Source organism: Elephantulus edwardii, unplaced genomic scaffold, assembly GCF_000299155.1.
Source record: "Elephantulus edwardii isolate Elephantulus edwardi_28Jun2011 unplaced genomic scaffold, EleEdw1.0 scaffold00023, whole genome shotgun sequence".
In the NCBI taxonomy this organism is placed as follows: Eukaryota; Metazoa; Chordata; class Mammalia; order Macroscelidea; family Macroscelididae; genus Elephantulus; species Elephantulus edwardii.
In genome coordinates, this window is record NW_006399773.1 from 2,668,622 (window position 1) to 2,679,018 (window position 10,397).

The 10,397-nt window shown below is 38.6% G+C and overlaps 1 protein-coding gene across 1 annotated transcript in view; it reads left to right on the forward strand.

The window, feature by feature from the left end:
- KLF12 (Kruppel-like factor 12) overlaps positions 1–10,397 on the forward strand; it is a 600,750-nt gene that overhangs the window by 384,115 nt on the left and 206,238 nt on the right. Inside the window, exon 4 of the mRNA XM_006882709.1 lies at positions 7,358–7,904. Coding sequence (XP_006882771.1) covers positions 7,358–7,904 — 547 coding nt within the window. The remainder of the gene's footprint in view (positions 1–7,357; positions 7,905–10,397) is intronic.

Consider the following 10,397-nt stretch of genomic DNA (forward strand, 5'->3'; position numbering starts at 1 on the left):
CCTGTTCACATATGGGAGTTGTTGACTTTTACATGCAAGAGTATAAATGGTCAGTCTGAATTGCAGGTTGCTTTCTTTAAATTGGTGCTGCTTTAAAATATATAGTCATTACTGAAACTAAAGCATGAAAACTTAAGTGTGTGTTTCCCTACTGTTTACTTAATAAAAGGAAGGTTGGCTCTTATATTAATTTTCTAAGCAAAATACGCTGATCAAGTGGCTTGTTAAAAATAGGCATTTATTTTGCCAAAGTTTGAGAGCCTGCAAATCCAAGTCAGGGTAGTGGTTTTGTTAATTCCGTATTATACTTCAGGAAGCTGGAAGTCCAGAATGCCAGGGAAAAGCCCACTCTCTCAGTCTATAGCAGAAGAAGGGTCTCATTTTCTTTAATATCTGTGGAGTGGTCTTCTTGGACACCCCCACATGTCCTGGTCTTGCTGCATGTCAAAGAGCTATATTGCACAGGAGCTCAGGGCCCTAAAGAACCCCTGTAGTGAAAATGAAGGATATTATAGGTCACAGCCAAAGGTACCTTTCCTTATGTTCAGTTAGGACTGTGATTGGGTTAGGCAGTGTACCATCCTGCTCTTAATTCGCCTATTAACTCTGGTTTCTCATCTCGTGGTGGAGCTTCCGTATTATACGTGCAATTTGGTGAACACAGTTCATGCTACTGTATTCAGACTTGGTCAGATACATTTGTAGCATATTTATTGGGTGGTTTGGCAAACCTATCCAGTATTTTCCTACTTAGGGACCCTGCATCAGCATCCTGGACTCCCCTACTGATTGCGCTCTATAGGTCCTCCATAGGGAGCTGGGCTACTAACCTGATGGTAAATCTTCAGTCAGCCCTGTGGCGAAAAGCTGGACAGTCTCTTCCAATATGATCAACAGCATCTGCAGATGTGCTGGAGAGCAAGTTACAAGTCAGTGCCTCCTTCACACCGTGATTACATTTGAGAATTATCTTCAAGATACAGTCATGAGTGTTTTATGTTTTTCTCATTTCAAGGAAAGAGTACTCTGTTTTCTTCTCACCCACTTAAATCTCTGTTTTCATGTAAAAGATTTTAATTTCTCTTAATTTCATCTTTACAATAATCTTGTTTTCTAAAAAGACATAGAACTTTGAAAAAAGTTTTGAATGTAACTTTAAAAGGATGGATAGACAGATGGATGATGGATAATATGAGTACTGTTATGTGTCATCAAATAAAATGCAACTTAGAGCACCCGTATGAAGAGCAGAGCTAAATCTTGCCCTTTCCTGTGCCGTCCTCCCATCTCCGATACACTTGAGTCCGTTGTTACAGTCACCATGTCAATCAGTCTTGTGGAGGATTTTCCTCTTTTACCTTTCCAAGCATGATCCTTCTCTAAGGACTCACTCCTCCTAAGAGCATACCCTTAGTTTGTGAGATGTAGTTTTACTATCCTTACCTCCGAGGAACTCCGTGACTGTACTTTCTCCAAGGCATATTTGTTTGTTCTTTTGGCAGTCCACGGGACTCTCAGTACTCTTCTCCAACGCTACAGCTCAAAGGCATAGACTCTGTTCATCCTTAATCCTTGTCTAACAACTTTTAGATACATAGTAAGCAATTTGAGTAGACCATGGTTTAGAAGATCAGACACACCGTCATCTTCAAACCGACATCCTTGCTTTTGCGTTTTCTGGAGAGGTCTCTGACAGTAAATTTTTCCAATGCATCTCTGTTGATTTCTTCACTGTTGTTATGAGAGGTGTTAATTGTGGTTCCAAGTAAGATGAAATCATCGATGACTTCAGTCTTTTCTCTATATATCATGATGCACCTGCTAGCCCAATTGTGAGGACTTTTGTTTTCTTGATATTGAGATATAATCTATATTGAATGCTGTAGTCTTTGATCTGTTCCAGCAAGCACGTCAAGTGAGTTGTTTAACCTTCATACATTAAGAACATCAGGTAATGCCACAACAGAAAAAAATAGGTTAAATAACTGCTTTCAGACAAAAACCTTAATAGAGTCTTATTTTAACAAGCAAATAAATAAGCAAAAAAACCTTAGCACATAGTATGTGCAGTCAGTAAATGTATCAAGAATTGAGTAATTAAGAACTGCGGGTAAAATCTGAGAACAGAACATTTTGTTGTTGTTATTCCTTGTTCAGTAGTTCTTTCAGGATACATATTTCTGCAGCAGTGGGTTTAAGCATGATAGAGAGATAGTAAGGATAGGGTTTCCACCTCTTCTTCACTCACTGACACCTACTGACAACACTCCTTAGTGACTGGACCTTAGGGAACTCCCTCATACCTTCTGTCACTTTCTCTGAAATGGTTGACCCTTCCTTTACTTTCAAGCTCTTCTTCCTAAATATAACCCATTTGATAGATATTCTCTCACTGGTAGACACCCTCGGCTTTCCTTCTTCTTGACTGTCTCCTCTGTTACCATCACTACTGATGCACATAGGCAGATTCAGATCTGAGAACCAATATATTTTTACTTTCTTCTTTCTAAAATGGAAATCAGTGACCTTTCTACCAGCAGTCAAGAGCTCAGGAGAGGTATCACATTGGGAACGCCTTCTCTCAGAGCCTTCTTCAAAGTCCTGAGGAGCAATTGTGCGCTTTTGAAGACCAAAGCACAGCTGATTCAAGATATGGTGTTCAGTCACTTGCTGTGCATCTGGAAGCTGGACAGTAAATAAGGATGAGAGAAGAAGAGTTGATGCCTCCGAGCATTGTCTTTGAAGAAGAGTGCTGAATATCCCATGTACTGCCAAAAGAACAAACAGATCTTTCTTGGGGAAAGTGCAGCCTGAATGTTCCTTGGAGGCAAAGATGACCAAACTTTGTCTCACGTATTTTTGGCATATGGCTAGGAGAGACTATTCTTTAGAGAAGGACATCATGCTTGGAAAGGTGGGTGGTCAGCAAAAGAGAGGAAGACCCTCAACAAGTTGGACTGTCACAGTCATTCATTGCAACACTAGACTTGAGTGTGTCAGAGATGATGAGGATGGCACAGGATAGGACACAGGGGTCAGATCCATTGTCCATTGGGTCGCCATGAGTTGTATTACGAGGCACCTGAAAACACCTTTCTAAAGTATAGAAATGACTTCTTAATGATGATTTCAACCTTGAACAATTTTGATCATTTCTTGAATGTAAAAGAAGGAGCAAGCACATACTATAGTTGTTTGTAGAAAGTCATATTTACAAAGTTGTTAATAATGTTTTACAGTTTTTTTATAAAGGTGCTGACTTTACCCCAACACATTGTGCAACCCAAAGCTGGAGTTGTAGACAGCTCTGTTTACCACATTTTCAGAGTATGAGAGATTAGTAAGAGCCATCATGGTAGGAGGATATTATGTCAACTTTGTAGATAAATGAACAGTATAGTGACAATTTTTATTCTGAGGAAGGAAGCGTTATTTTTTAACATACTGGCTGTGTTTCAACTACTACATATGAAAAAGCAACTAACATGTGTTTCTCTGATACTGGTGTTTATAAATTCTTGCATAAAACATCCAAGGTTCCAAGTAAAATATGTCTTTGATCCAAAGTTTCTATTATCCTTCCTTATTTTTATGAATATTTTCTGTAATTTTTGGTTGAGCTCTTAAAGAGTACAAATTATATTTAAGCATAAAGTAAGAAAGTTAGGGCATCCAGCTTCTGTAAAGATTTATGGCTTTGCAAACTCTGTGTGCTATTTCAGAGCACACTGGCATTCTTAATATTGTATTTTCATAACTTTTAGCTTGAGGCATGCATCCTGTCTCCATACTTTTTCATTCTATATGTGGAACAAATAATTCAGGAGAGGGGACTTTATGAGGAAAAATGTGGCATTAGAATTGGAGAAAGACTCATCAACAACCTGCATTATGCAGATGACACAACCTTGCTTGCCAAAACTGAGGAAGACTCAAAGGATTTGCTGCAGAAAGTCAAGGATGCAGCCTTAAATAAGGACTGAAGCTCAACATCAAGGAAACAAATGTTTTCACCACTGGGCCAATTTGCAGCACCACGATATATGGAGAAGAGATTGTAGTTGTTAAAAATTTAAGTTTGCTCTATTCCACAGTCAATACTGTTGGTACCAGCAGTCAGCAAATCAAAAGACAAAAATTGCATTAGAAAAATCTGCTGTGAGGGAACTTGTCATAGTGCTGAAGAGCAATGATGTCAGTCTAGAAACTGAGGTGCACCGGATTCAGGCTATGTTCTTCACAATTACTTGCTGTACATCAGTGAGCTGGACCATGAATAATGTTGACAGAAGAATTGATGCTTTGGAGTTGAGATACTGGAGAAGAGTATTGAATATATCATGGACTGCTATGAGAACAAACAGGTTTGGCCTGAAGAGGGTGAAACCAAGTTGCTCTTTGGAGGCAAGGATTTTGAAGCTCCGTCTCTTGTATTTTGGGCATATTGCCAGGAGGGACCAGTCCTTAGAGAAGGACATGATGCTTGGGAGGGTGGAGGAATAGGATACACAGAAGAGGAAGACCCTGGATGAGGTGCATTGACACAGTGACTAGGACATTGGGAGCAGGTGCGTTGGAGACAGTGAGATTAGCTCAGGATAGGGCAAGGTTCAGAGCTGCTGTAAATAGTCACTATGAGTTACAGACAACTCAATAGCATGTAGCAACAATGAATTATATGAGAACTAGTCTTCGTCGCCAACCCTTCTGCCTTTCCAAGCATGATGTCCCTCTCCAAGGAATAGCTTCTCCTAGTAACATGTCTAAAAAAGTGAGATGACATTTTATCATTGTTGCCTCCAAAAGTTCTCTGGCTATACCTTCTCCAAGACAGATCTGTTTGTTCTTTTGGCAGTCCACGATATTTTCAGTAGTTCCAAGTCTGGAAAAAACCTCCTTCCATGAGGTTGGTTCCTACTCAGAGGAATCATGAAAGACATAGTAGAACTGCTCTGAGGATTTCTAAAGCTGCAAATCTTTATGGAAGCAGAATGCCCCATTTTTCTTATATGGCGTGACTGGTGAGCTTGAAGCTCAGCCCATTGGCTACTACCTGAATGCCTTAACTAGGGACCATTAGAGCTCCAACTAGATTGTTGAAGGTGGAGGATTTATGGTGGAAGTAATCACTGTTTCCAGGGTCGTATTCTGGTGGCTTACTGGTAAGGACCTGCATTACCAACTTGAAGACACACAGTTCAGATCCACCAGCACTCTGTAGGTAAAAGATTGATGGTCTCCTCCTGAGTGATTTACTGCCTCTGTAAGGCAGATGGAGGGTCAACTGTGAGTCTGTTCTGACTCGATGTACACAAAAACTCTAGTACATTGAAAGGAAGATATTATTCAAGAGAGTGTTTAAAGTCAAGCAAACCAGTGGTGTTTAATGATAAGTGAATCACGGTATATTTTATATTGCTAATGACAAATAGATATATTTTCTGAAATATCCTCAACAAAGAATTTCTAGCTATGTGTTACATGTCTTTAAGGAGCTTTGGTGATGTAGTAGTGTGTTATGTTTTGGGTTCCTAACTTAATATCCAGTGATTCAAATCCACCAGCTGTTCCTATGGGGAAAAGTGGACTCTCTAGTTTCATAAAGATTCACGATTTTATCCTTCAGTTTATGGTGAAATTTTTCGTCTTTTTTTTTCTGAGTATGTGTAAGAGTTAAAGAAACTTTTTTCCTTAATTTCGGCACAGAAGACAAAAACTTTTAGAATTTTATGTGGTTGATGCTTTGAATGGTTCTTTCTTTAAAAAAATATTTTCTAACTTCTATGTTGCAGAAGTATCTGTGTTAGTTTAGAAGGATGGAAAACAATAAAACATCAAACACTCACATTTTTAGTTGATATGGCACCATTGTTGGCTTATCATTTTCTTTCTTTTCTCATTGCTGAATAATGTGCCCTTGCTCCGCTGTGTATTGTGTGTCTGAATGGAGCTGTAATTATATTCTATAGAGAAAAGGAGCCTGTTTTGTTTAAGTGTATGCTCAAGTGTTGGAGGGGTGGAGCACACAAGATCCTTTATTAAACAAAGAATGAAATGAAGCAATTTAATATAATTTTAGTTATTGTTCTGTTACCAAAATAAAATAAGAAATTTTTTTTGTCTTTATATAATAAAACAAGAATGTCTCTGTCAGTCTGGCTAAATTACTTGCAATCAGTATTGTCTGTGATGGTCTAATTCTCCCTGTCAAGGCGGCATTGACACACATTATGTATTGAACTCTGGAGCCATTTAACTTTAAAAATAGATGGCCAATAAATATTTGCTGAACTTATGATAGAATAGCACATGAATCAATTTATATTCATGTGACATAATAATATATGCATAGCATGTTAATATGTATCCTTATTGCTTTCTGCTATTTTATGATTTAAAGTTTTGAAAAAGGAAAGGAAAAGTGGGCAAAATTATCATCAATGTTTTAATTTAGAAGCTTCCATAGGTAATATAAAATTTCCAGGGTGATTTTTTTTTCCTCAGAGCTCTCTTTTCCTAAAATGTGAGTTCTAGTAGCTTTGTTCATTATTTTAAGTTTCATAGATGAGAGAAACGTGGCATAGTGAGTGGAAGTTACAGGTGCTTGTTAAGAGATTATTTGTATTCAAGAATTTAAAATGTTAGATCCAATATGAGAGTTTGGAGAATTCTATGCCCAGTTTTTAAATGCTTGTAGCGAATGTGTTGCAGTACTCTCTGTTTAAGATGTAAGCGACAATGTCTTTGTGAGTTTTCCAAGTATTGTTGCTAGGTTATAGTTTGTCTCTGGTTATATTACCATTGGAGAGAGGTTACAGTCATGACAACAAAGAGTATTTATTTGAAATGAGTATTTAAGGCTATTAAATACAAACTCTCCTTTTTTTACAATTGAGGAAACAGATATATATATATATAGGCAGTAACTGTTCAAAATACTAACAAAATGCAGACTTTCTAATGAATTAGGTACTTTTATCAGTTTGAAGTATATTTTCCTTTGTTTTTTGAACATATCTTTTTTGACAATGTTATGCACTGTCATTATGTTTCCATGCCCTCTTCTTACCTCAGAGATTACTAATGTGAGTGCATTTGCAACAACTGTGCTGTCTCTCACAATAGAGAGAGAATGTCTTCATGACAAAGGTCCTTTTTCTGTAGAACTTTTTGAATTTTAACAGTGGCAAGTGTCACAGTTCCATCCCTCAAATGTTTGATGACTAGATTAATGTTCCATAGTAATCAGAGGCAAAAAAACCCCCAACAAGTTAACAAGAGTCAACATAATAAATCAACATCTGTTTAAATGCATGAATAATAAGGATAAATATGTGTTTTATTTTTCTCCACACAGTCTCCAAACGTCCACAACTATCCCGATATGGAAGCTGTTCCCCTGTTGCTAAATAACGTGAAAGGGGAACCTCCTGAGGACTCGTTGTCTGTAGATCACTTCCAAACACAAACTGAGCCCGTGGACTTGTCCATAAACAAAGCCAGGACGTCCCCTACAGCTGTTTCCTCCTCCCCAGTTTCCATGACAGCGTCTGCCTCCTCACCTTCTTCTACTTCAACCTCCTCATCGTCTTCTAGTCGTCCAGCCTCATCCCCAACTGTTATAACATCAGTATCTTCAGCATCATCCTCTTCAACAGTATTAACACCAGGACCCCTTGTCGCCTCGGCATCCGGTGTGGGAGGCCAGCAGTTTTTGCACATTATCCATCCTGTACCATCTTCAAGCCCCATGAACTTGCAGTCCAATAAACTGAGTCACGTTCACCGCATCCCCGTGGTGGTCCAGTCGGTGCCTGTTGTCTACACAGCTGTACGGTCCCCTGGAAATGTGAACAACACTATTGTAGTGCCGCTATTGGAGGATGGGAGAAGCCATGGCAAAGGTAAGAGACAGAAGTGAAGCCTTCATGTATTCCACCACTAGAATGAACTGTTGCTTTTTTAAAAATAAATAAAATTGGTCAAAGGAGTCAACTGCATATGCAAACCACATTCAAAGAAAGAGTAGGTCAAACATTAGTAGGATGTAATCACATTTCATACCACTCAAGAGCACCAGTAGCTTAATGGTAAGGCGTTGTGCTGCCAACCCTAAGGTGGAGGGTTCAAACCCACCAGCCACTCCTCAGGAGAAAGAGGCGATCTCTTCCCAAGTGATCTGCTGCCTCTAAAAAACCTTCCGGAGGGCCAGTTGTGAGTCAGTTCTAACTCGATGGTATATAACCAGAACACCAAAAATACATTTTTTTTAGGTATTTCCATTTTACTTGCTCTGTAATTTTATTGTTAAATATTTTTAGTTTTGGTTTATCAATATTATTTAAATAATGTCAGAATTCAAAGATCTTAATTTTTAAAAATAAAACTTCATTTATTTTCAGTTTCCTCAGAGAGGCAGGATAATTTATAGTTAACACATTTCATGGTGAAGCAAATGCATAAATCCCATACAAAAATGATTGATTATGATTCTTTTAAAAATCAGTATCCTTATGAGAGGATTGACTCAATGACTGGGGTAATGGGGCAAATGTGTCAGAGACAATAAGATTGACTTAAGATAGAGCAGAACTCAGAGCTGTTGGAGATAGGGTCACTATGAGCTGCAGGCAACTTGCCGGCATGTAACAACAACATGTATATTCTTTCATATTAAACCTGGAACATATTCCTTTGGCAGCAGTGGAACATGAAGTTGCAGTTCTTAGGATGCCTAATTATTCATGCTGTGTAACTTGTATTTTTAAAAAAATTTTAACTGATTTATTTACAAAGTTTGACTACATTTTTTTTTTCACAAAAGACCCTTCCCACATCCTTCACTACCCCCTCCCCCAACCAAGTAACTTGTATTTTATCATTAATCCTTCATTTTGGTGTTTGGATATAAGGGTAGCTTGGGTTTTTCTTATATGTTTAAATTCTTATTTTAAATAATAGAATATGTTCATAATATGGAGATATATTAAAGTACTGATAAAAATTATCATTTAGTGAGCATTAGTGAAAAGTGTTTGTATTTCCTTCAAAGGCCTAGAAGGCAAGAAGCTACTTTGCAAAGTGACTATCTAGTACTATCCAGCCAGTGAACTAAGTCTGAACATTATGTAGCCTGTCAAGAAGTTCTTTCTCTAGGTCCACGTTCTAACTTTCCCATGCTTATCACTGGAAGGAATTGTGGTAGCTCTGCTGAGCTCGTGGTAAGGAGTTGAGCTGCCAACTCAAAAGCACATAGTTCAACTCCACCATCTGCTCCATTGGAGAAGGATGCGCCGTCTCCTCCTGTGCAGTTCACAGCCTGTGAAAACCTGCTGGAGGCGCATTTTAACTCATGGTGACCCCAGAAGCAAGAGACAAAAAGTGGTGGGCTATTTAAAACCAAAATCACATCTGTTGTCAAGTGGGACTGCTGTGAGCTCCTCCAGTGGGTTGCCAAGGCTATAAATCTGGCTGAAGGAGACTGCCCATCTCTCTCCCACGGAAGAATTCGTCGTGTTAGCACCCTCTTGTTTGGCAGTCCAACATGTTGGACACTCGACCACTGGAGCTACTTGTGAGCTAGGCTCACCTGAAAGGAGAATTAAAGTAGAGAAAAGAAGACATCACAAGCTGAGCTGTGTGGCTTTGAAGCCTCTGAAGTCTGGGAGATAAGTGGGATCCAGCAAACAAGAATGGTGCCAGTCTGCTAGTGAGGAAAGAATGTGACAGAGAATGCAAGGGAAGAAAATGTTTGAAGAAGAGGGAGTCATTAATTGTAAAAAAAAAAAAAAAACCCAAACAAACAAACATCAAAACCAAAAATAACAACAACAACAAAACTCTGTGGGGAAAAGCACTGATGGATGTGAGTTTGTGTGTAGATGAGAGGTGGGGAGGGAAGACTGGGAGTCTACATATCCACCCCTTCGGAGTAGTTTTGCTGTATAAAGTTGTAGAGACCTTGAATGCTGGACAGAGAGGCATTTATGCTCTCAAGGGAGGAATTCTAAGAGATGGAACATGTATAGCATGATTATATGTTGATAAAAATAATATACTAAAAAGTGCAAAGTGGATATTTCTGGGGAAGAAAGAATTAAGAAATAGTCTTTAATTGTATCTTGTTAAGTGTATTATACTACAGAGGTTACCTAGTCTTGTAGAAATTAGTTTGAATTCTAAAGTTAATTTATTGGATTAGAAAGTGTGGTAAGAAAAAAGATTGTTGTTGTTGTTGTTATATGCCGTCGAGTCGCTTGCGACTCATAGCGACCCTATGTACAACAGCCCTAAACTCCACTCTGTCCTGTGCCAATTGCACTGTCTCTGACACTCCCATCCCAATTATCCCAGTCACTGATCAATCCACCTCATAGATCAATCCACCTCATAGAGGG